The sequence below is a fragment of the Doryrhamphus excisus genome, chromosome 5 (assembly GCF_030265055.1).
Source record: "Doryrhamphus excisus isolate RoL2022-K1 chromosome 5, RoL_Dexc_1.0, whole genome shotgun sequence".
NCBI lineage: Eukaryota > Metazoa > Chordata > Actinopteri > Syngnathiformes > Syngnathidae > Doryrhamphus > Doryrhamphus excisus.
Window position 1 is genome coordinate 2,735,323 of NC_080470.1, and position 27,013 is coordinate 2,762,335.

The 27,013-nt window shown below is 36.1% G+C and overlaps 2 protein-coding genes across 3 annotated transcripts in view; one reads left to right on the forward strand and one right to left on the reverse strand.

Annotated features, from left to right (window-relative positions):
• The window catches only part of LOC131130187 (homer protein homolog 3-like), a 63,443-nt gene extending 46,374 nt beyond the window's left edge, over window positions 1-17,069 (forward strand). For both annotated transcript variants that reach the window (XM_058074444.1, XM_058074445.1), the window contains 4 exons: window positions 76-232; window positions 6,864-6,974; window positions 9,571-9,651; window positions 12,044-17,069. In XM_058074444.1, the coding sequence (XP_057930427.1) occupies window positions 76-232; window positions 6,864-6,974; window positions 9,571-9,651; window positions 12,044-12,229 (535 nt within the window). In that variant the 3' untranslated portion in view covers window positions 12,230-17,069. The remainder of the gene's footprint in view (window positions 1-75; window positions 233-6,863; window positions 6,975-9,570; window positions 9,652-12,043) is intronic.
• A 2,359-nt stretch (window positions 17,070-19,428) lies between these two features.
• On the reverse strand, window positions 19,429-25,750 carry LOC131130189 (actin-related protein 2/3 complex subunit 5-like). Its single transcript, XM_058074447.1, has 4 exons — window positions 25,483-25,750; window positions 23,631-23,702; window positions 23,389-23,565; window positions 19,429-20,552 (listed from the first exon to the last, which is right to left on the reverse strand). Exons 1-4 carry the CDS (start codon window positions 25,621-25,623, stop codon window positions 20,490-20,492), a joined length of 453 nt encoding a protein of 150 aa, XP_057930430.1. The 5' UTR covers window positions 25,624-25,750; the 3' UTR covers window positions 19,429-20,489.
• Between the last annotated feature and the right edge of the window lie 1,263 nt (window positions 25,751-27,013).

The window sequence follows — 27,013 nt, forward strand, 5'->3', positions numbered from 1 at the left end:
ATGGTCCCATTCGGAAAAAAAAAAAAAGTCACTTCAAAAGTCAAGTCAAACAAGTGTTTGTTTTTCTGCCCCCAGGTCCATGTGTGAAATCAACCTGGAGGCAGAGCTGTTCACCCTCCAAGACAGTAATGCCAAGCTGGTAGCAGCACTGCAAGAAGCCAACAGCAGCGTGGAACAGTGGAAGCAGCAGTTGGCCGAGTACCAGAACGAGACAGATCGCCTCCGAGAGCAGGTGGGCACGCGGCGTAACCTTATCACGGCGTCACTTGATCGTCACATGTACTTGAAGTTGCTAGAGAACACCTTCGTCGACTTAATCAACGCCTGCAAAGTCATAGCATGCTGTTTTGTGTTCATTGTGCGCGGTATACGTCCCCCGACCGAACAGCAAGCGTTCTAACAGCCACACATCGGTTATTTTGCGCATGGAGCACACAAAATAGTGCTACTGTGTGGATAAAAACACCTGTCTATTCTGTTTAAACCTCTCCACTACTATGGGAAAGACCAAAGAGCTGTCAAACTACCTAGAACGACTCAGAATTAAAGATAGAAATCCCTCGTTCATCATAGTTAATGGAACATTTATGTAGTTAGAGCAGAAAAAGCCTGTGTTTTTATATACGTTTTTTGTAATTATTAGAAATTTGTAATTTGTGTTTTTTTTGTAATTATTAAAATTACAAAAAATAAGCCATTGTTACCCCTCCACCCCCTGGAGGGGTTGTATGCCTTGAAAATCCTGTGGTACAGAATAAGGAAGACAATCCACGATGACTTATTTGTTTCCAGACACATTTCACATTCAATTAGCAACTTTCTAAACTCTTTACAGCCGTTAAAATAGCAATTATCTCTACTTTGTACTAACCTGTGGTACAGAATAAGGAAGACAATCCACAATGACTTGACGTATATTCACACTCAGGGTTTATTCTTCCCCTCAAAAATAACAACACTTCAGATATCATAAGATGATTACATCAACAATTTGTTTCCAGACACGTTTCACATTTTTCAATTAGCCTGCTTCTTGCTATTAACTGTACATTAAAGATGGCTAGCATTAGCCATTTCGCTCATGTTCAAATGCTCTACAACACATTTGGTAACAAATATTTAGCAGTCAGCTGTTTACTCTAGCAACTTTCTAAACTCTTTACAGCCGTTAAAATATAAATTATCTCAACTTTGTACTAACCTGTGGTACAGAATAAGAAAGACGATCCACGATGACTTGACGTATATTCACCCTCAGGATTTATTCTTCCTCTGTCGTTTTGTCACCTACTCTATACCACCATCGCTGCTAGCACCCCCTAGTGGACATTGCGGTATTACACCCAAACGCTAACAATGGAGATTTGGTTATTTTAGAAACAAAGATATTTAAAAAAAATAGTAGGGTGTCTTTTTTTCTTTTACAACTGAATTGTATATGTATGACATGAACTATTACTACTCTTAAATGCTCTAACCATATTTATGCATTTTAAACAGTTTTTCTAAACCATGTTACCTTATATTTTGTGTACCTTACACCATGTAAAGATATACTTTACATACATAAGACTCGTACTCGTGTGTTGCTGGAAAACAATGTTCTGGTGTTGGACAGGAAGTGATGTCGGGGGTTCGTTACGGATGCAAAAGTAGCCCGTGCTTGAGTTTCTTGTGCCTCTATTAAAATCCTGTTTTTCAGGTGGTCAACTCTGGTGCTTGTGTGTCTCACCAAACACTGCAGGTTTGATTTGATTGGTTTGATTGAGAATAGAAAACTCTTAGAGCCTTCTAAACATGAAATAACACCCCTATTGTCACCTTTACATGCGTATTACCTAATATAGTAGTCATATAGTTTAGTTTAGTTCATTTTATATATGTATATATATATATAGACTTGAATATAAATACTGAACCCCTACTACTTTTGCATCCGTAACAAACCCCCGACATCACTTACTGTTCAACACCCGAACATTTTTTCCAGCAACACACGAGTATGAGTCTTATGTATGTAAAGTATATCTTACATGGCTTATTTTCTGTAATCATAGAGTGTAAATGTGACTATAGGGGTGTAATTTTAAGTCTAGAGGGCTCTAATAATTACAAAAAAACGTATATAAAAACACAGGCTTTCTATGCTCTAACTACATAAATGTTCCATTCATGAATAAGAAATCGTACTTCACAAAAATTCCCGATTTATATGAAATCAATTAACTGTGATGAACTATCTTTAATTCTGAGTCGTTCTAAGTCGTTTGACAGCTCTTTGGTCTTTCCCATAGTAGTGGAGAGGTTTAAACGGAAGAGACAGGTGTTTTTATTTACACAATAGCACTATTTGGTGTGCTCCATGGGCAAAATAACCGACGTGTGGCTGTTAGAATGCTTGCTGTTCAGTCGGGGACGTATACCGCGCACAATGAACAGACAGTGATGTGTATTGGTGCGCAGTTTAAGTCCTCACACAGAATCACTGTAATATTCCAAACTGTTTTTTTTCTGTCCATCCCACTTTTTTCCGATGAATATTTTTCTTAGCAAGTTCCCGTGATAATTGCAGGGCCGGAATTTCATTTCTAATCTAGAGAGAGAATGATATGCCCATGGTCAAACAAAACAAGCGCAACTTCAAGGAGACCGAATCAAGTGACGCAACAACTGGCCTTCAGCGGTCGCTATCATCGCTAATTACGAGACGCTTGTCACTGTTTTTGTCCTATCTCGTGCGAGTCCAGGTGAGCGTTAACTCCTCAAATAGACACACACACATCAACGCACACACTGCAGAAAAGTCAACCAGGTGGCTCGAAATGGAGCAGGCCCCCAGGGTTTGATGGGGGAGGGGGGCTGACACTCTATAGTGTCCAGCCTTTTTTTTTTTCTCCCCCCCCATCTCTGCCCCATTTAGGCGAACATGATAAATCACCATAAGGCTCCAAGGAGAAGGTTGACTTTATAAAAAAAAACAAAAAAAAAAAAACAATCTCATATCACATTTTTTTTCATTATGTGACTGGGGGTGGGGTATATTTTCTATATTTTTCATATGGCATTTACACCCTTTGTGATCCATACATAACTGTGTAGGCACAATCGTAACAATCCAAAAAAGCAATTTAATGTCTTAAGGTATTAATTGACAGTTTAATTAATTATATTATATTTAATATTAAACTCAAACCTCAGTGTTAGTAAAGCTCTTGTATTAGATTGGTGGATGAGTGGGTGTTTGTATCCCTGTCAGTTTGATAGCTGTCAGAGTGTCTTCGTTATGTCCTGTCTACTCACAAAAACAAAGATGGGAGCCTTAGGGGGGGGCATTAGTTGTCACATACAGTACAGAGAGCATACAGAGGGGGGGTCTACATGGCTTTTCGGAAGCTGGGCTCGTATGGCGTATGACATAACACAGCATGGGCTCTTTATAGAAGAGACTGCATATGAAAATGCATAAAAATTAATATACTCGGTTCCCATCGACGACATCAATAAGAACGTTTCCTGTAGTTTCATGTAGCATCAGCCATTTATTTACGGGGGACAAAAAAGTAACCTGAAGTGGAAGATTTCTATATTGTGCCCTGTGATTGGCTGGTGACCAGTCCGGGGTTTATATTCCACCTCTCGCCCGAAGTCAGCTAACTAACCCTAATGAGGATAAGCAGCCTAGAAAATAGTACCGTGCTGTGCTGTAGATGGGTTAGCATGAGCAAATCAAGCGCCCCTTTTCTCTAACGTCCCCTGAGCTCACTTGGAAACAAACATTGCGGTGTGGGACATTTCACCTGTGCTCTAAATGTGATGAGGGGTAATAGTAATGGTTTTATTTCATTTGAACGTGCATCAGATTACAATTGAATGCATCACATAATCAGTTCACAGTTCCACATGTCCAAAAGGAGTAGGAAGAAGCAAAGCTTATTAAACCCTACCCCTCCATCTGGTACTTTTACAATCAGTAACTGTTACATTTGTTCACTTCCTGCTTTCCTAATATAGGTTTATAAGTTTTTTTATTTTTTTATTTCATTTTTAAATGTTTAAATTTTGAATTATTTTTTTTTAAATTTTGAATTATTTTTTTTTAATTTTGAATTTAATTTTATTTATTTATTTATTATTTTATTTTTGTCATGTACTGAAGTAGGAGGTGATATGAGCATAATGGGTACCATAGTAAGTGTCAATATAGTGATATATATAGCACATCATGACTGGTTCAAGACTCTTCATCCTTGTATTTAGCAAACATCAACTGCTTGTATTGTTTCTTGAATTGGCTCATCGTTGTGCATTGTTTGAAAATAAAACATGGAGCTTCGACACATCATACGTTATCAGTTACCATTGCTAAGACACCCGGGGGCTTGTTCCTATCGCCGCAGCTTTGAAAAGGGCAAACAAGAGGGCTTAAAGCGATGTGTGAGTTCTGCATGACCAGAAATATCGGGTATTTTTTACTAATTGTACAAATCTACAATTACAGTTTGTCAAAGCTACACTGTTCGATTTGTTGTTATCTCCAGGTGTGCAACAACTACTCACAAAAAGTTATCAGTGTTGTTCTTGAGAAGCAGGAAGTGATCGGTACTGGCTCAAAAAAAAATCCTTCATCCCTAATTTACTGATTCTTAAATTCATTCATTCATTCATTCATTTTCGTGGGGGTGCTGGAGCCTATCCCAACTGTCTTTGGGTGAGAGGCGGGGTACACCCTGGACTGGTGGCCAGCCAATCACAGGGCACATATAGACAAACAACCATTCACACTCACATTCATACCTATGGACAATTTGGAGTCGCCAATTAACCTAGCATGTTTTTGGAATGTGGGAGGAAACCGGAGACACGGAGAAAACCCACGCATGCACGGCGAGAACATGCAAACTCCACACAGAGATGACCGAGGGTGGAATTGAACCCTGGTCTCCTAGCTGTGAGGTCTGCGCGCTAACCACTCGACCGCCGTGCATCCTGATTCTTAAGTTGCTGGAGTTAAAAGTTCCGTATTAACAGTCTCTGATCATGCTTGTGATTGACAAGCACATCCATGCAAACGTTGTTGTGGATGTATCCCTCCTGTTTAAATCTAGAAGTTTACAAACAGGTAAACAAGACAGGAATATAATTATCCAAAAATCCCTAAAGGTTATAAAAACAGCTATCAGTAATTTGTCCTTCCACCGGGGAGCTTGTTGGATGGCTGTTTTAAGCCGATTACTGCCAACGCATGCAAGTAAACAAGTTTGTTTTTTTTTTTTTTTTTGCTGTTTTGAAGAGTAACAAGCAAATTCCCAGGAAAATGTAAAAAAAATCAGCTCTGAAGCTTTGCTCTCACTGTGCAGCCGCTGAACCACGACGGATGGCCGAGCAAACCGAGAGTCAACCGTGAAGTTAAATAAGTCAAGTAACAATGCAGGCCGCTGTTTTTGCCTTTTGCAAATATGCATTTCATAATTACAAGTGGGGCTGCACGGCGGTCGAGTGGTTAGCACGCAGGTCTCACAGCTATAGGAGACCTTCCTTACCAATCCTTATGTGATACATGAAAACATATTTATTTCTATATTATTTATTTTTATTCATTTACTTTTCTGTGCATTATAACACAAGAAAACAAGTTAATATGAGCTAGCTAACAATGCACATCATTGGGACACACCTATTTTGACGATGAAGCCCTCTAAAAAAAACCTTGAAGAACATTGAATGGTTTGATGCATAAACACGTCAGCATGGCGGACAAGTGGTTAGCATGCAGGTCTCACAGCTAGGAGACGCGAGTTCAATTCCACCCTCTGTCATCTCTGTGTGGAGTTTGCATGTTCTCCCCGTGCATGCGTGGGTTTTCTCCGGGTACTCCGGTTTCCTCCCACATTCCAAAAAAAACATGCTAGGTTAATTAGCGACTCCAAATTGTCCATAGGTATGAATGTGAGTGTGAATGGTTGTTTGTCTATATGTGCCCTGTGATTGGCTGGCCACCAGTCCAGGGTGTACCCCACCGCTCGACCGAAGACAGCTGGGATAGGCTCCAGCACCCCTACGACCCTTGTGAGGATAAGCGGTAGAAAATGAATGAATTAATGAATAATTACAAGAGGGTCAGTTGTTTTTGTTCACAGTGGTATTTCCCATATAGTCATTTATTTCTGGTGGTCCACCATGAATAGGTTTAACTCTACCTGTTTATATACTACCATTCTGTCTTTGTGAGTAATGAGTGTGATTCCCTTTTCTTTGCATTATAACACGAAAAAACTAGTTAATATAAGCTGGCTTACAATGCTGTCATTGGGATACACCTATTGACGATGAAGCCCTCTTAAAAAAAACCTAAACATTGTATGTTTTGATAGACATGCTGTGATCATGCATTAACACGTACACTGATGATAACATATAGTTATAGTTGCAGTATCTTACATAGTGTCTTACACTACCGAAATGTCTTTCCTAGGGTGCACTGATACACATAGTTATGCTAGTTCCGTCAACAACAGCAGCATAGACACATCGACAAAACTACGATGTCAGCTCTCCTTGGGATGGCTGTATCTTCCAGCACAGTTCTTAGGTAAAAAAAATATTGACGACAAACGAGTATTTTGTTGAGTAGCTGCAGCATCATTAAACTTAGTCTTAGCTGATGAAGAAAACATGACCTAGATCACTTCATTAGTTGACCTTGACCTTTGATGCAATTCCATGATTCGGCTCATGATTATGCAAAATTGACACCCTGGGATTCATATTGTAAACAGTACATCATGAATGCTAACATGCTAGTGACGCTCACCACAAGAACAAATACACTACGTTCTCTGAGTATTGATGTGTTTGTGTTCCAGGTGGCAGAGTTGGAGGCACAGCTTGGTCATCCTGCTGCTGCTCACACTGATAAAGAGGAGTTGAGCCGCTCACTGGAGGAGCTCGAGGCCCTGCTTAGCGTCAAGGACCAGGTACGTATAAGATGCATAAGATGTATAAGAATATAAGACAGAAGCTGGTGTTTTCATGTATTACCACACAAAACTAATGCAACATACGTATATTAGGGTACCACACTGTATGTGTTAGCACACCTAGTTGGAGCAAACTAGGTGATTTCATAACCAACAGACCAAGTCCTTGTCGATGCCCTAAAATATAATTTCATTGTTTATCTTCAACAGTCCTGACCTTATCTTAGTAAGTATGCACTTATGCTTGCCTGCAATATGTTTTTTTCTAAACTAAAGAATAGGTTAGAATCCGAGTGGGGAAGAAAATACCACTTCCACACGGAATGGGAGGAGAACTTTTTTCACTATGACATGTCTAACTCACAGCTAGGAGACCCGAGTTCAATCCCACCCTCGGCCATGTCTGTGTGGAGTTTGCATGTTCTCCCCGTGCATGCGTGGGTTTTCTCCGGGTACTCCGGTTTCCTCCCACATTCCAAAAACATGCTAGGTTAATTGGCGACTCCAAATTGTCCATAGGTATGAACGCTGCCATTGTCACTTTTACATGCGTATTACCCAATATAGTAGTCATATAATCAGCAGAAAAATGTGCAATTTAAGATGTATATAAACTCGCATGGAAAGCCACACGGTGGTCGAGTGGTGGCCAGTCAGGAGATTGAGAAGACCTGGGTTCGATTCTCAGGAAGTGATGTCGGGGGGTTTGTTAGGAATGCAAAAGTAGCCCGTGCTCGACTTTCTTGTGCCTCCATTAAAATCCTGTTTTTCAGGTGGTCAACTCTGGTGCTTGTGTGTCTCACCAAACATTGCAGGTTTGATTTGATTGGTTGGTTGATTGGTTTGATTGAGAATAGAAAAGTTTACTCTTAGAGCCTTCTAAACATGAAATAACACCCCTATGGTCACCTTTACATGCGTATTACCTAATATTCGCAGAAAATTTTCCGATTTAAGATGTAAATAAGACAATATATACTTGCATGGAAAGCCACACGGTGATCGAGTGGCCTGGGTTCGATTCTCCGCTTTCCACATTCCAAAAACATGCATGTTAGGTGAATTGGTGACTGCAATTGTCCAATTGGTGTATGAATGTGAGTGTGAATGGTTGTTTGAATGGTGAATGGTTGTCCTCTTGTCTGAAGATAGCTGGGATAGGCTCCAGCACCGCCGCTATCTATTGTGGAATTGCCTTTTGAACGCTCTATATGCCTCACATACCTATTGAATGTACTCTAAATTGTAAACTGTCAAAGTACTCACCACAAAAAATCAGTCATAGACATGACATAGTGAAAAAAAATGATCCTCCAATTCCATGTGGAAGTGGTGCATTTTTTGCCTTTTCACTTCGTCGTCCTTCCCCACTCTGTTTGAAATTCTTCCCATTCTTAAGTTTAGAATAATTAAATTAGAGGCTATCTAGTTAGCTCGCTAGCTTGCCGTGCCTAAAGCGGGAGCTGTCTCTCGTGTTTCCGCAGAGGTCCCCGTAGCCTATGTGTAAGAGTTGCGCAATGTGGTGTAACCAAAGATAGTCGTGCAGCAGTGTCGGTTATTTCACAACTGAATGATGGGCTAACGTCGATGTTTTTAATGCTGTGTGATGAACCCACATGACGTTGACTACAACAAAAAAACTTAACCCATGCTAACATGTGAGTTATTATGTCTTACTATTGCTTATCATGTCTAAGATATTATGACTATAGGGGTACTAGACACCCACAAAATAAGAATGAGAAGAATATTAAGATAAGAATTAACATTGCAATGTGGTTCACGTATCTAAACAAGGCCCACTTTACTTTTTTGAACCCACATTACGTTGTCAACAACAAAAAACTTTACCCATGCTAACATGTGAGTTATTATGTCTTACTATTGCTTATCATGTCTCCTATATTATGACTATAGGGGTACTAGACACCCACAAAATAAGAATGACAAGAATATTAAGAAAGAATTAACATTGCAATGTGGTTCACGTATCTAAACAAGGCCCACTTTACTTTTTTGAACCCACATTACGTTGTCTACAACAAAACATTTTTACCTATGCTAACATGTGAGTTATTATGTCTTACTATTGCTTATCATGTCTAAGATATTATGACTATAGGGGTACTATAAACCCACAAAATAAGAATGACAAGAATAATAAGATAAGAATTAACATTGCAATGTGGTTCACGTATCTAAACAAGGCCCACTTTACTTTTTTGAACCCACATTACGTTGTCAACAACAAAAAACTTTACCCATGCTAACATGTGAGCTTATCATGTCTACTATATTATGACTATAGGGGTACTAGACACCCACAAAATAAGAATGACAAGAATAATAAGATAAGAATTAACATTGCAATGTGGTTCACGTATCTAAACAAGGCTCACTTTACTTTTTAATTTATGCAAGGTCACCTTGATAAGGGTCTGTCGGGACTTCAGGTAGGTTCCAAAGTGTTCTGATGACTCTGCTTGTTTTATTCCTTTTTGATTCCAAGCACAGCAACCTGGTGTAAAAGGACAGTGAGGTTAAAAACAACAGTGACAGGGTTTTCCTGTGTGACAAGGTGATCTGTTTTCAGGAGATACACAGTCTACAAAGCAAGAAAACTGATGTGGGACAACTGGAGAGGGAGAGGGAAGAAGCTATTGAGAGACTCCAGGTACGTTGTTTTTCTCTTGTGTACCCACCATCTTGCTTTTTTGCTTTCAAAGTCTACTTTTCGTTGTGGAACTTGAGAAATAGCATCGAACGTGGGTGCATTTGTAAATGATTTGGACGGAAAGGTTTTCTTTTTTTCTGCACTAAAAGTTTCAAGCGGGTTCAAACTTGTCTTTAATGGTTGTGACTATTACTCCACCTCCTCAAGAGGCATCTTAGAGAAAGCAATCTTGCAGGAAAAGGGGGCTTGTTAAAGTGCCACTGGGTAGTAATTGTACTGCAAAATAACAGCCTCATTATCAACATCTTGGTGCTATCTTGCAATAAAAAATAATTGTGTTATCGCCATGGCCATACTAGATCTTACATGGTCTGGAATATTGCTGGGGCAGCCAGTGCACCTCCACACCCGGGGTGGGCAATCGTTTCAAATTCTGGTATTGATTCAGGGCCGTATACAGATATATATATATACAGATATATATATATATATATATATATATATATATATATATATATATATATATATATATATATATATATATATATATATATATATATATATATATATATATATATAGGGATACTAATTCTGATTTTTCAGTATTATTTAATGATTTAGTGATTTTTGCCTTTATTTTGTGGCTCATTCATTCATTCATTTTTTACTGCTTATCCTCACGAGGGTTGCGGGGGTGCTGGAGCCTATCCCAGCTGTGTCACAGGGCACATGTGCACCCCTGCTTTAATGTGTTTAGCAAATGGCTTCAATGTAAATCATATTTCTCATCTGTAGCCCAAGATCAATAGAATATGGTAATGGTTTTATTTCATTTGAACATGCATCAGATTACCATTGAATGCATCACATAATCAGTTCCCAGTTCCACATGTCCAAAAGGAGTAGGAAGAAGCAAAGCTTATTAAATCCTACCCCTTCATCTGGTACTTTTACAATCAGTAACTGTTACATTTGTTCACTTCCTGCTTTCCATAATACAGTTTAAGGTTTTTTGTTTTTTTTTTTCTTTAAATAATGTACCTTGTACCGAAGTAGGAGGTGATATGAGCATCCAATGCCATAATGTGTACCATAGTAAGTGTCAATATAGTGATATATATAGCACATCATGACTGGTTCAAGACTCTTCATCCTTGTATTTAGCAAACATCAACTGCTTGTATTGTTTCTTGAATTGGCTCATCGTTGTGCATTGTTTGATTTCCTTACTCAATCCATTCCATAGTTTGATTCCACATACTGAAATGCTATGGCTAGCATAACGTAGTCCTAGCATAGAAGTGTTTCAAATGTACTTCTTCCCTGAGATCATATTTCTCCTCTCTTGTAGAGAAGTATTGGATGACATTTTTAGCTAATTGCTTATTTTTAGCCTTATGCGTTATTTTAGCTGTTTGAAGATGAACTATATCAGCAAGTCGAAGTATTTGTGATTTTAGAAATAAGGAGTTAGTATGTTCTCTGTAGGCGGCATTATGAATTATCCTTACTGACCTTTTTTGCAGTACATTTAGCGAGTGAAGATTGCTTTTATAGTTATTAGCCCATATTTCCACACAATAAGTAAGATATTGTTATGGTTATTTTTAGCCTTGTGCATTATTTTAGCTGTTTGAAGATGAACTATATCAGCAAGTTGAAGTATTTGTGATTTTAGAAATAAGGAGTTAGTATGTTCTCTGTAGGCGGCATTATGAATTATCCTTACTGACCTTTTTTGCAGTATATTTAGCGAGTGAAGATTGCTTTTATATTTATTACCCCACATTTTTAGACAATAATAATAATTTTATTTAGAAAACTACAGACTTTAGTTTTGTCATGTTTTGCATTTGGTGAGTAGTAGTGGCCTCTGCTGGCATAAGTGGTCATTGTCACATGCAAGCATATCAATTATCAAAGGATTTGACTAGTAGTTTAGTAGTAGTAGTTTAGTCTGTACTCTGATACAGTTACTAAGAAAAGAGCACATAATAGGACAGTTCAAGGACAAAACAAATTGAACAACTTTGCATGTCAATGAGGGCAATACTGACAATTTTTCGTCTTGGTGTCAGTTATGATTCATGTATAGTCGCGTTTAACCTTTGCTGTCTTTGTGTTTATTTCATCAATTATTCATCGATTCATTCAGCAAAGTTCCCCTCATAAGGCCCCCGCGATGACTCATTTGAATTTCTATTTTCAACACAGAATGAGCAGCAAATAGCCTCGGAAATTTTAGCAACCTTTACCTAACTCAGCAGCGAGACAATATAGGATATAGAATTGACTGATTTTTAGGTCAAAACTCAAACAAAGTGATTAAAATGAGTACTTCAACTACTCATTCCATGTATGACTGCAATAATGTTCGCCTATTTGTCTGCAGGACCTTGAGAGGCGAAACACAGAGCTGGAGGGTCAAGTTCACAGCGCTGAAAAGACACTGGCCTCCAGCAAGGACGAGCGAGAGAAAGCGGAAGTCGAGGTCCAACACATCCTGGAAGCTCTCGATGTTAAAATTTGCGACCTGAATGACCTGAGACAAAATTTGGCCAAACTGATCGATAAGTAGTCCCGATCTCAGGCGGGCTGCATCTCCACAGTCGAGACGTGGTCACTCTCGTTTGGTTTCTACCGGCAGATCCTTAAAGGTGCAATGCACAGAATAAACCAGCTGTATTCTTACATAGACAGTACATGATCTGATTTGTATCTAAGGCTACCTTCACTGTTTTGCTTTGGCACTATGGTCTGGAGAATCTGAATTGAAAAAAGGTACTTGGTTTGCACTTTGGTACAGTTTGCTCCGCAGTCACATTAGTAGTTTTTAGTCGTCATGGGAACAAACAGACTTTACTTTGATGAGGTTGGCCATGGAGTTTCATTTGTAGTTTAGTGTGTTTAGTTTGTGACCAAAATAGGTGTGTCCCCAATGATGTGCATTGTTAGCTAGCTCATATTAACTTTTTTCTTGTGTTATAATGCACAGAAAAGTAAATAAATAGAAATAAAATATGTTTTCATGTATCACATAAGGATTGTGAATGGTGGGCAAAATTTTAAAAGTGCAGTTCCCCTTTAAATATGAACTTTCTGTTAAAATAACTAAATCAGTCATTTGGATGAAATGTCAGGAAGAATTTGGTATTTGATTCCATGTACATGTTATAACTAGGGATCGACCGATATGTTTTTTTGGGGGGCCGATGCCGATTTTCACCCATTAATTATCACCCTTAGCCGATGGCCGATTTTGCTTGGGTCGATATTGCTTTTGATCCCTCAATTTACATGAAAAAATGACCATGATAACAAATATTACCGGTCTCATGTTTAAACAAATATTTATTGAAATGTAAACACTGAACACAGAAGGATTCAGCTTTCTTAAACACATTTAAACGGCTAAAAGGAATAAATATTCAACCATGTGCAAAACATTTCTGTCGTAGTTTAAATTTATCTAGCATCGATGTGATGACTGCTCCTACGCGCGTATCGGCCGATTCCGATAGAAGGGAAAAAACGCAAATATCGACCCAATATATATCGCCCGGCCGATGTATCGGTCGATCTTTAGTTATAACCCTGAAAAAGGGGGAAATATGTGAATAAGGATGGCCGGATATGATGTCTCCCTCTGGCATCCTCATCCAGAATGCTTTTATTTTATTTATTTCACACACAAAAAAAAACATGTATGTCAAGCACACGGCAGCCATTTTGTTTACCACAAGCAAATCAACAACACAACAGTGTCCCCTTCTACTTTTTCAGACAACTCAAACCCAAAATATTTGCATGTTATTTTAAACATCCAAATAAATAACATATACTGTACATGTCTACCTAAACAAATACACATATTAAACATAAACCGTGCCATTACCCTCCTAAAAGACATCGGTTACCTAGCTTACAGTACCATGTAGCATCTACAACGAGGTACCAAATTATGTCTCAAAAAGTTTCCTCAATGCGTCAAACATGCTTAAAAATGTTGCAGCACAGCAATGAGTACATTTAATACCCGTGACATACCTGAAAAGAGGGAAATATGTGAATAAGGATGGCCGGATATGATTATTATTTTATTTATTTCACACATACAAAAAAACATGTATGTTAAGCACACGGTAGCCATTTTGTTTCCCACAAGTAGACCTACACAGCAAATCAACAAGACAACAAACAGTGTCCCTTTCTACTTTTTTCAGACAACTCAAACATAAAATATTTGCATGTTATTTTAAACATCCAAAGAAAGAACATATATTGTACATGTCTACCTAAACAAATAAAAATATTAAACATATTACCCTCCTAACAGACGTCGGTTAGCTAGCTAGCTTACAGTACCATGTAGCATCTACAAAGAGGTACCAAATTATGTCTCAAAAAGTTTCCGCAATGCGCCAAATATGCTTAAAAATGTTGCAGCACAGCAATGAGTACATTTAATACCCGTGACATACCTGAAAATGGGGAAATATGTGAATAAGGACGGCCGGATACGATGTCTCCCTCTGGCATCCTCATTCAAAATGGAGCGCCGCGGCTAAGAGCTCCCCCTTTCGGCTTTAGCAGACATAGGCAATCGATCCCCGATTAATTGATTCAGACTGCATTGTAAATCAATTATAAATAGACGCGACTTTTTAGTGAGCACCTAGCAACACAAACAATATATCACGTGAGATCGAGATGTATAATAACAATAATGGCGTCACATTTCTGAGTCATTTCAGTGTCATCCTCTCCCCCGACTGTGGAAATGCACCCCACTGGAGTTGGGTGACAGGAGGGGGGGAAAAGTCTAATCGAACCGCTGCTCTACTATCTACTTAATTCCTTGTTGGTATTTGCTCCATGAAAACACGGCAGCAAAGATGCTGCTCAATTCAAGTGGCGGGTTGCCAGCTTTATTCCCTTTTTATCCCCCTCCATTTCATGTTTGTGCCAAATTTGATTTTGTTTTCTTCTGTTAAATGTTTAGAGAAGCAGTTTCAACACCTCCTCTGTAATGTGAAACTGTTTTAGTGTGTGTGTGTGTGTGTGTGTGTGTGTGTGTGTGTGTGTGTGTGTGTGCTCCCTATACTGTTAAGAAGCACAACTCTTATTAGTTTACTATAGGGGTACTTTTCCAATTCAATAAGCTTATGGAGAAACCTAGCACCTGTAAGGATGCGATTTAACCATCTTTTATTATAAACATTTTTTTTAAAGAAGGGGACTGTTGATTTTTACAAGCACTAACTGTTTCTGAATGCTAATTTTATGCCCCAAGTTTCACTGTGATTTCAGCACGTTCAGCTTTACATTTCATCATTTCACCCGTCTGGCGGTTCGGACCTCAGCAGCCACATGCAAACGTCTTTTAATCAGCAATATACGTTTGTAGTTTCTCACTATTTATTTAGTTAGGGGTGTTTTTTTTTATCGGCCTACAGCACATTGTAAAAAAAAAAAACATTCATTCATTCATTTTTGGACTGGTTGCCAGCCAATCACAGGGCACATATAGACAAACAACCATTCACACTCACATTCATACCTATGGACAATTTGGAGTCGCCAATTAACCTAGCATGTTTTTGGAATGTGGGAGAAAACCCAGGCATGCACGGGGAGAACATGCAAACTCCACACAGAGATGTCAGAGTGTGGGGAAAGACAAAATAAGAAGCCAAAAAGTTACCACTTCCACACAAAATAGGAGGAGAACTCATTGATTGATTCATTCATTTTCTACCGCTTATCCTCACGAGGGTCGCAGGGGGTGCTGGAGCCTATCCCAGCTGTCTTCAGGCGAGAGGCGGGGTACACCCTGGACTGGTGGCCAGTCAATCACAGGGCACATATAGACAAACAACCATTCACACTCACATTCATACCTATGGACAATTTGGAGTCGCTAATTAACCTAGCATGTTTTTGGAATGTGGGAGGAAACCGGCGTACCCGGAGAAAACCCACGCATGCACGGGGAGAACATGCAAACTCCACATAGAGATGGCAGAGGGTGGGGAAAGACAAAATAAGAGGCCAAAAAGTTACCACTTCCACACAAAATAGGAGAACTCATTCATTCATTCATTTTCTACCGCTTGTCCTCACGAGGGTCGCGGAGGGTGCTGGAGCCTATCCCAGCTGTCTTCGGTACACTCTGGACTGGTGGCCAGCCAATCACAGGGCACAATCGCTAATTAACCTAGCATGTTTTTGGAATGTGGGAGGAAACCGGAGTACCCGGAGAAAACCCACGCATGCACAGGGAGAACATGCAAACTCCACGCAGAGATGGCCGAGGGTGGGATTGAACTCGGGTCTCCTAGCTGTGAGGCCTGCGCGCTAACCACTTTTCCCCCGTGCAGCCTGTAAAAAACAATGTAGTGAAAATATTAAATTAATGAATAATGAAATAATGAAAAAAATTGGGGGGAATGAGGTTGTAGTAAAAAAAATTATAATACTATGTGAATAAAATCATAATATAAAAAGAGAAGAAAAAAATTGAAATATTTGGAAATAATAATAAATAAAAATAAAATAAAATGAAATAAAATAAAATAAAATAAAATAAAATAAAATTAAATTAAATTAAATTAAATTAAATTAAATTAAATTAAATTAAATTAAATTAAATTAAATTAAATTAAATTAAATTAAATTAAATTAAATTAAATTAAATTAAATTAAAAGTGGGGAAAAAATTTGTACCAATAATACACAATTTCATCTGTATTACAAAACTGAGATGTATTTTTTTCTTGAAATATTTTTAAATTGTTAGCCTATCTGTATCTGTTAGCATACAAAATAAAGTAGCCCTTGCATCCATGTTTGGACACCCGACGCTACACACGATAAATCATTTTTTTCTCTTCATTTGCACTTTTGACACATCTTGAGAGGTTCTGACAAATTTGTAAGGTAATACCTCTTCACGTATTATTTTCTAGGTCGAGTATTACTGTAGAAATCCATCCAAGCTTGTATTTTTACATGTATGGAACTGCTTTGTTTAACCATTGATAGTACCTGTTTTTTGTGCTTGTTACACTCTGGAGTAAAACCTTGAAGTATTTCAACAATGGAACACAGAACCAAAGAGGCGTTACCACCTAAACTGGAATGATAGAGCACATCACCTTCTTCACCAATAACGAAATGACCTTCTTTCGACTGCATTTATTTTACTTGAGTTTTTACATAAATGCTTCTTAGCTTCTAACAGTCTTGTTGGATTTTTTTTTTTTTAATGGTAATTTGGGAAAACCTTGTAATGACTTTTTCAAGGTCACAAACCTGGAGTGAAAGTTGAGTTTCTATGCGAGATTGAGGCTTATATTTGTAAAGAAGTATTGAAGCATTAAAATTCAGCCATGCTTGACACAGCTCTTATTCTTTATGGTCATTTTTGCATACTTAGCATATTCAGACCTAAACAGATATTATTATAAAGTGTGCATCACAATAATCACTGTTGTGGTTAACTACGGCCTATTATTGATCCAAAATGGGCGTTTTTAAGTAAATTGTACTTGTTCTTAGCCTAAATTAAGCATTTTTAAGTATAAAAATGGCGAAATTAACTAAAATACACAATGCAGAAAAAACATTTTATACATTGACCACTAGGGGTCAGTGTTTAGTGAGGGTCAGATTCAAGTCCTTTACACACAAACTTGGAGTTCATTTACATCTTAAATTGCATACTTATTATCTTTAAAAAATATATATTGATGAATAATCAATGTCGTGGTTAACTACGGCCTATTATTAGTCCAAAATATGCGTTTTAAAGTAAATTGTACTTGTTTTTGGCCTAAATTAAGCATTTTCAAGCATAAAAATGGCGAAATTAACTAAAATACACAATAGAAAAAACAATTTATACATTGGCCACTAGGAGTCAGTGTTTAGTGAGGGTCAGATTCAAGTCATTTACACACAAACTTGGGGTTTATTTACATCTTAAATTGCATACTTATTATCTTTAAAAAATATATATTGATGAATAATCAATGTCGTGGTTAACTACGGCCTATTATTAGTCCAAAATATGCGTTTTAAAGTAAATTGTACTTGTTCTTGGCCTAAATTAAGCATTTTCAAGCATAAAAATGGCGAAATTAACTAAAATACACGATGCAGAAAAAACATTTTATACATTGGCCACTAGGGGTCAGTGTTTAGTGAGGGTCAGATTCAAGTCCTTTACACACAAACTTGGGGTTTATTTACGTCTTAAATTGCATACTTATTCTTATTATCTTTAAATATATATATATATTGATGAATAATCACTGTGTCATGGTTAAATACGGCCTTTTCTTAGTCCAAAATATGCGTTTTACAGTAAATTGTACTTGTTTTTGGCTTAAATTAAGCATTTTCAAGTATTAAAATGGCGAAATTAACTAAAATACACAATGCAGAAAAAACAATTTATACATTGGCCACTAGGGGTCAGTGTTTAGTGAGGGTCAGATTCTTCACATCTGTCCGCCCGCCATTAAAGTCCGACAGGGAATACATTTACTGTGACACACACAAACCGCGGGTTTATTTACGTCTCAAATTGCGGAAGTACGCTGTCCGGAAGAAAACAACAATGAACTGCTACCGTGTGAGTCTATTTTGTCTTTTTTTTGTCTAATATGGCTTATTTTCGTTGATTATATTGAGTAACATAAATGTAAAGATGACAATATGTGTGTTGTTTTATGTCAAGAGGGCTCTATTAACGTCAAAACTTTATTTAAAAGATTGTAAACAGGTGTTCTATGCTACTACTATGAAAATATTCCATTTATTAATAGCAGAAATTCACTTATTGTGGTTGTCTGAGCTGGTTAATCGCGATAAAGAACACATTGAGAGCACATTGACAGTTATTCAGCTAAAAAAATGGAAGAAAATGACGTTTTTCAGACCGGGGTCCAGTGAAATTGACCAGCAGGCGCACCCATTTGACACTTGGACACTGTTCCAAAAGACTGCATCTGCATCATAATGTTTTATGTTTCATTTTATGTATAGAACATTTCCCAGGAGGGCGGCACGGTGGAGGAGTGGTTAGCGCGCAGACCTCACAGCTAGGAGACCATGCAGGATTCAATTCCACCCTCGGCCATCTTGGCTTTTCATGTTTAAAACAGCCTATTATTACTCAAAAACATCAATTTTAAGCACATTTCATGTATTTTTTGTCTTAAGTAAGCATTTTCAGGCATAAAAATGAACTAAAATAAAAATATAAGGCGGGCTGCACGGCGGTCGAGTGGTTGGCGCACAGGCCTTACAGCTAGGAGACCCCTGTTCAATTCCAACCCTCTGTGTGGGTTTTCTCCGGGTACTCCGGTTTCTTCCCACATTCCAAAAACATGCTAGGTTAATTAGCGACTCCAAATTGTCCATAGGTATGAATGTGAGTGTGAATGGTTGTTTGTCTATATGTGCCCTGTGATTGGCTGGCCACCAGTCCAGGGTGTACCCCGCCTCTCTCACCCGAAGACAGCTGGGATAGGCTTCAGCACCCAATTTTGGAGTCGCTAATTAACCTAGCATGTTTTTGGAATGTGGGAGGAAACCGGAGTACCCGGAGAAAACCCACGCATGCACGGGGAGAACATGCAAACTCCACACAGAGGGTGGAATTGAACCCTGGTCTACCTAGCTGTGAGGTCTGCGTGCTAACCACTAGACCACCGTGCCGCCCGAAATTATTAATTATCAATAAATTAAAAAAAAATAAAAACGCAACAATTTTAACCAGAATTCACACCATTTATTTTGTCAAAAAAAAAAAAAGAAAAGAAAGCACAAACATAAAAAAATGAATATTCCATAAGGCAGTTTTGTACATGAGTTTGGTTATTGTTGCCTTGACTCCTTGCCCTGCTTTTTGAAATCCATCATTTGCGTTATCATGTAACTGTGTATCAGTTACTGCATTAAAACGTGAAAACGTGTTTAATGTCGGGATGCGTCAAACCACTGACGACTACGTGAACCTCTACGAATTAACCCGGGACTAAAAAATCAACCGTATAAGTGAAGCTTTGGTGGAACAATGAGGGAACTTCACATGGGGAAAATAGGGAACGTTTGTACATTGATTTTTCCTATTGATATGGAATATGTCTAACACACACAAGGGGCGTGTAAAATGACATGAAATTGTTTTTATTTGGCAACAGATGATTATCTACCTCATCGGGTAGACCGTTGAATATGCATACTGTATGTTTGGACTTAAATACAGAACACACAAGACATATTGGAGTAAATATCACCTATATTTTAACCTATAGATTTTTTTTTTAACTGACAAATAGCATCGGCATAAAGATAAAGATATTCAAATATTGGCCTCTTTTTTTTTTTTTTAAACAGGAATGCTTACTCTAAAATGGGGTGAAAAATGTTGAATAAAGTAAAGGGATTTGGTCATCAACTAAAGTATTGATTTCTGATTTAAAAAAATGAAAAGAGGAACAATAAAGTTATTAGTTATTGTTAAAGAGCTACTATAAACAGTACCAGGAAGCAGAACAAAATGATATAAGGGAAAACCGAAGAGCCGTGCGCTTCGGGTACTGAGTTTAGGAGTCGTTTTGCGGGGTTTGATCAAAAACCAGAGAGAATAAATGTGCCAAATTCTTTAAACCTAACGTGACCCCCAGATAAGACCGATTTTAGTGGAGCGACTCGATGTGACAACAATCCCCATTTGCGTTTTCCTTTTAGTCCGTATGTGTATCCGTTATGCTGTGCGGGTCTATCCGACGTGTGCCGAGTCGGCGGTGCCTGCGCGACTTTGTTGCTTAAACCGTCTTCCTCGCCGTCAGGACTCGTACGATGCTGCCGACTCCTCCGACCGCCAGCGCCTGCAAAACACATCAAAAAACCATAGTTGAAATAGGACTCTTTTTTTTTTAAGTCTTGAAAAATAAAATAAAGTTGGAATTTTTGGAAAATTTGGTTTAGAACAAAGTGATAATATTATGAAAATAGTGTGAAAAAATGGGAATAAAGTCATAATTATTAAAAGTCATATTAAATAATTATTTAAAAAAAGTATAATATTTAAAAGAAGAAAGTTGAAATAGGACTTTTTTAAGCCTTGAAAAATAAAATAAAGTTGTAATTTTTGGAAAATTTTGGTTCAGAACAAAGTGATGTTACGAGAATAGTATGAAAATATGGGAATAAAGTCATAATTAAGTTGTAATTTTTGGAAGATTTTGGTTCAGAACAAAGTGATAGTTGAAATAGGACTTCCTTTTTTTTTTAAAGCCTTGAAAAATAAAATAAAGTTGTAATTTTTGGAAAATTTGGTTCAGAACCAAGTGATAATATTATGAGAATAGTGTGTAAATATGGGAATAAAGTCATAATTACAAGTAGAATATTTAAAAGAAGAAAGTTGAAATAGGACTTTTTTTTTAAGCCTTGAAAAATAAAATAAAGTTGTAATTTTTGGAAAATCTGGTTCAGAACCAAGTGATAATGTTACGAGAATAGTATGAAAATATGGGAATAAAGTCATAATTACGAGTAGTATATTTAAAAGAAGAAAGTTGAAATAGGATTTTTTTTAAGACTTGAAAAATAAAATAAAATTGTAATTTTTGGAAAATTTGGTTCAGAACAAAGTGATAATGTTACAAGAATATTGGGAAAATATGGGAATAAAGTCATAATTATGAGTAAAATATTTAAAAGTTGAAATAGGACCTTTTTTAAGCTTTGAAAAATAAAATAAAGTTGTAATTTTTGGAAAATTTGGTTCAGAACCAAGTGATAATATTACAAGAATAGTGTGAGAATATGGGAATAAAGTCATAATTATGAGTAGAATATTTAAAAGAAGAAAGTTGAAATAGGACTTTTTTTTTACAACTTTATTTTTCAAGGCTTAAAAAATATCCTATTTCAACTTTCTTTTAAATATTCTACTGGTAATTATGACTTTATTCCCATATTTTCACACTATTCTCGTAACATTATCACTTGGTTCTGAACCAAAATTTCCAAAATTTACAACTTTATTTCATTTTTCAAGGCTTAAAAAAAATCCTATTTCAACTTTCGTCTTTTAATATATTCTACTCGTAATTATGACTTTATTCCCATATTTTCACAATATTGTCATAACATTATCACTTTGTTTTGAACCAAATTTGCCAAAAATTACAACTTTATTTTATTTTTCAAGGCTTTAAAAAAAAGGAAGTCCTATTTCAACTTTCGTCTTTTAAATATTCTACTCGTAATTATGACCTTATTCCAATATTTTCATACTAATGTTGTAATATTATCACTTGGTTCTGAACCAAATTTGCCAAAAATTACATTATTTTATTTTTCAAAGCTTAAAAAAAGGTCCTATTTCAACTTTTAAATATTCTACTCATAATTTGTGACTTTATTCCCATATTTTCATACTATTCTCGTAACATTATCAACTTTACAACTTTATTTTATGCCCATATTTTCACAATATTCTCATAACATTATGACTTTGTTCTGAACCAAATTTGCCAAAAATTACAACTTTATTTTATTTTTCAAGGCTTAAAAAAAGTCCTATTTCAACTTTCTTCTTTTAAATATACTACTCATAATTATGACTTTATTCCCATATTTTCACAATATTCTCATAATATTATGACTTGGTTCTGAACCAAATTTTCCAAAAATTACAACTTTATTTTATTTTTCAAGGCTTTAAAAAAAAGGAAGTCCTATTTCAACTATCACTTTGTTCTGAACCAAAATCTTCCAAAAATTACAACTTAATTATGACTTTATTCCCATATTTTCATACTATTCTCGTAACATCACTTTGTTCTGAACCAAATTTTCCAAAAATTACAACTTTATTTTTCAAGGCTTAAAAAAAGGTCCTATTTCAACTTTTAAATATACTACTCATAATTATGACTTTATTCCCATATTTTCATACTATTCTCGTAATATTATCACTTGGTTCTGAACCAAATTTTCCAAAAATTACAACTTTATTTTTCAAGGCTTAAAAAAAGGTCCTATTTCAACTTTTAAATATACTACTCATAATTATGACTTTATTCCCATATTTTCATACTATTCTCGTAATATTATCACTTGGTTCTGAACCAAATTTTCCAAAAATTACAACTTTATTTTTCAAGGCTTAAAAAAAGGTCCTATTTCAACTTTTAAATATACTACTCATAATTATGACTTTATTCCCATATTTTCATACTATTCTCGTAATATTATCACTTGGTTCTGAACACAATTTTCCAAAAATTACAACTTTATTTTATTTTTCAAGGCTTAAAAAAAAGTCAAATTTCAACTTTCTTCTTTTAAATATTATACACATAATTATGACTTTATTCCCATATTTTCACACTATTATTGTAACATTATCAACTTTACAACTTTATTTTATTTTTCAAGTATTGTTTGAATTTCAAAATGACATTATTTTTCCAAATTATACTACAATATTCTTGTAAAATTAATTACGACTTTTTCCCTATTGTAGTACAACTTTTTAAATCTTATTTTACCAGTGTAAAATTACTGCTGATTTTTTTTATTTTTGCTGTTTTGTCATTAAATTTTAGTTTTATAAAGTACTGACTATACTTATGCATCCATTATTGGCGTTTTCCATCATTCCCACGGAGTCCTGCGAATAGCGTTGCTATTCTACTATGGACAACTTACCTTTTCATGCCACTGCAGGAGAACGGCGCTGCTGTTTTCTGACGGCCTCTCGAAGCCTTTGTAGATATATTTCATCAGCAGGTCCACGCCGTTCTTGTCCAGCGACTGCACACCTTTCTCGATGTCGCTGCTCTTAAAAGCGCTGAGCACCTTGAGCACCAGGCCTTCTGCACGGTCCTGGCCAACAAATCAGACAAATGTAGGAAGATAGCAACGTGGAAGATTAAAAAAAAAACACACACCTTCACATTTTGATTCTTTGTGTTGATTGGTGGGTTCTTGAGCACAGCGTGAAGAGCCGCCATATTGTCTCCTGTACAAAGGGTGCGTTAAGGAGTATTATAACATTAAATCAGACGGTTAAACCTCCAAAAATATGAATTATTATTAGTCCGATACAGTACAGAGTTTCACAATAATAAACATTGTTTACATTTTACGTTTATATTGTACACAACTGTCAAGTTAACCAAAATTAAAGACTTATTTGCATTATATGTTTAACAATACCCTATCTTTATAATATAAAGAATCACTTTACAGTACAAAGATGAACAAGTTGTTTCCGACAAAAGAAAGACAAAAGACAAAAAAGAATCACTTGAAAAGCAACGGATGTCACATCTGATAGGCTGAAAAGTGGAGGTGGGCGGGACATAGCTACTGCAACAAGGAAGTGTTGCGCTTCCTTACCTTATAAGGCCCTATAAATTCTAAACTCCATGTTTGTTTAGTTATTAGCTCTTATTGTTTAGTTATTAGCTTTATAAATAATGATAAAAGTATGATGAGAAAAAGTTGTATTGTGACCAAAAAAGTCCCAATTTTACTAGAATAAGTATTATTATGAGGAAGAATAAATAGAAAATTATTATAAAATTAATTTAAATTAATCTAAATTAATTTATAAGTCATAATAATCCCCCAAAAAATACATTAACAAATAAATCTGGAATTTGTGGAAAATTTCTGGAAAATTAGTTTGCAGATAAAGTTATATTACTACAAGATTAAAGTCAAAATAAAGTCTAAATTAGTTTGCAGATAAAGTTATATTACTACAAGATTAAAGTCAAAATAAAGTCTAAATTATGAGAAGAAAATTTACAAGAAGAAGGTTAGTCGGAAAAATAAAATAACAGCAGAAATGACAAAAATAATTATAAAAGTATTATGAGAAAAAGTTGTATTGTGACAAAAAAGTCCCAATTTTACTAGAATAAGTATTATTATGATGAGGAAAACTGTCATTTTTGTTGAAATATTAAAGAAAAAAATAAGTTATTTAGCAATGATACTATGGGAAAACAAACAAAACAAAATAAAGCTGGAATTTGTGGAAAATTTCTGGAAAATTAGTTTGCAGATAAAGTTATATTCAGAGTTTCACAATAATAAACATTCTGTTTACACTGTATATTGTACACAACTGTCAAGTTGACCAAAATTAAAGACTTATTTCTGTTATATGTTTAACAATATTCTATCTTTATAATATAAAGAATCACTTTACAGTACAAAGATGAACAAGTTGTTTCCGACACAAAAGACAAAAAAAGAATCACTTGAAAAGCAACGGATGTCACATCTGATAGGCTGAAAGGTGGAGGTGGGCGGGACATAGCTAACTGCAACAAGGAAGTGTTGCGCTTCCTTACCTTATAAGGCCTATAAATTCTAAACTCGATGTTTGTTTAGTTGAAACACGTAACGAAGCACAACACAGTACGGGAGTATTGTCAGAACGTTAAAAGGTAAACATTGCGTCCAATCACATGTCGAAAATGAATGGTATCGACGTAGAAAGTGTGCTGTATAATTACGGAAAAGGTTAGCTTGAATAGCATTTTAGCTAAGCCATATATCAGCCCGTTCTCATTTGGGAGCAGAAATCCCTGGAATGTTACTGTCAGGCAAGTCTGGGCAGTGACTGGCCTCATTGTAAACGCCCCAATACGGGGCGAGTATAGCCGCCAAAGCACAGACTAAAGTATTAGGTTAAATATTATCCAGCCAAAGTCAATATAGTGATATAACCGTTTATAGAATAGAAATTACATGTTAGCACAAAGCAGGCTAATAATGTAAAGGATATTGTCTGATGAGGGAGTCCACCTCCGCCTCGTCGGGACCCAGCTGGTTCTCTCCTCCGTCTTCCTCGTCTACAAATTTGTTCTCGTCGTACTCATCCACGTCCACTCGCCTGAAGCGAGCGGACATTACGTTCTTCGACATTTCGGCAAAAAGAAAAAGTGGCGACTACACTGAAATCAACGACCGCTAACGTTGTGAAGCTCAATTTCCGGCCTCTTCACAGTCAACTAGCAAGCAGGAAGCTTCCTGATGTCTTTCTCCTTCCTTGTGTTGGCTTTTGGTTCCGCATTTACGCCATTGCCACCTGGCGGTCACAACATGGAACTGCAGGCAGGAGTCAATAGAACCACTAGAGGGAAATCACACCTAAGAAATGTGGAACAGTTTACTGTATTATATACACACCAGCTGTGTAAATTGTATATTCTTTCCATGTACAGTTTACTCTTTATAAATGTATAGATTTAAACAGGTGTGTATATTTATCACCATAATATTCCAACACTGAGCCCCAATTCAAATTTTATGACACTAAAGTTGCTCGCTCTGTTAGAAAACAAGCTTAATTTTATTTGGGTCTTAGTAAATAATGTCTACCCACTGGAACAAGTGTTTACAAACTTTTGCAGCTGTTCCTGTGAGAGCTGTGTGGGCTCAAGTGCTCCAAAATCCAAACAGATGATCCCTATGTACTTCATATATTTTTCCTAAACTTAGAGTGTGTCCACAGCAAAGCAACGCAATGCGTCACACACACACACACACATACACACCTTAATCCAGGTGTGTCCAAATGTTGGCCGCAGTTTTTTTTTTTATCGGCCCGCAGTACATTCTAAAAACATAATTTAACAATAAAATTAAAAATAAAAAATACAACACCAGCAGCAAACATTGAAAAATCTGCAGTAATTTTACCCGAAAAGTAAAACTGTGAAGACAAAATATCAACATTTTGCAAGAATAATGTAATATTATGAGGAAAAATAAATATAAAATTAATATAAATTAATTTATAAGTCATAATATTCTAAAAAAAATACATTAACAAATAAAGCTGTAATTTGTGGAAAATTTCTGGAAAATAGTTTGCAGATAAAGTTATATTATTACTTATTATTAATTATTATAAATATTACAAGATTAAAGTCTAAATTATGAGAAGAAAATTTACAAGAAGAAGGTTAATAGAATAACAACAGAAATGACCGAAATAATTATAAAAGTATGATGAGAAAAAGTTGTATTGTGACAAGACAAAAAAGTCTTACTAGAATTTACTAGAATAAGTATTATTATGAGGAAAAATAAATAGAAAATTAATATAAAATTAATTTAAATTAATCTAAATTAATTTATAAGTCATAATATAAAAAAAAATACATTAACAAATAAAGCTGGAATTTGTGGAAAATTTCTGGAAAATTAGTTTGCAGATAAAGTTATATTATTGCAAGGTTAAAGTAAAAATAAAGTCTAAATTAGGAGAAGAAAATTTACAAGAAGAAGGTTAGTCCGAAAAATAAAATAA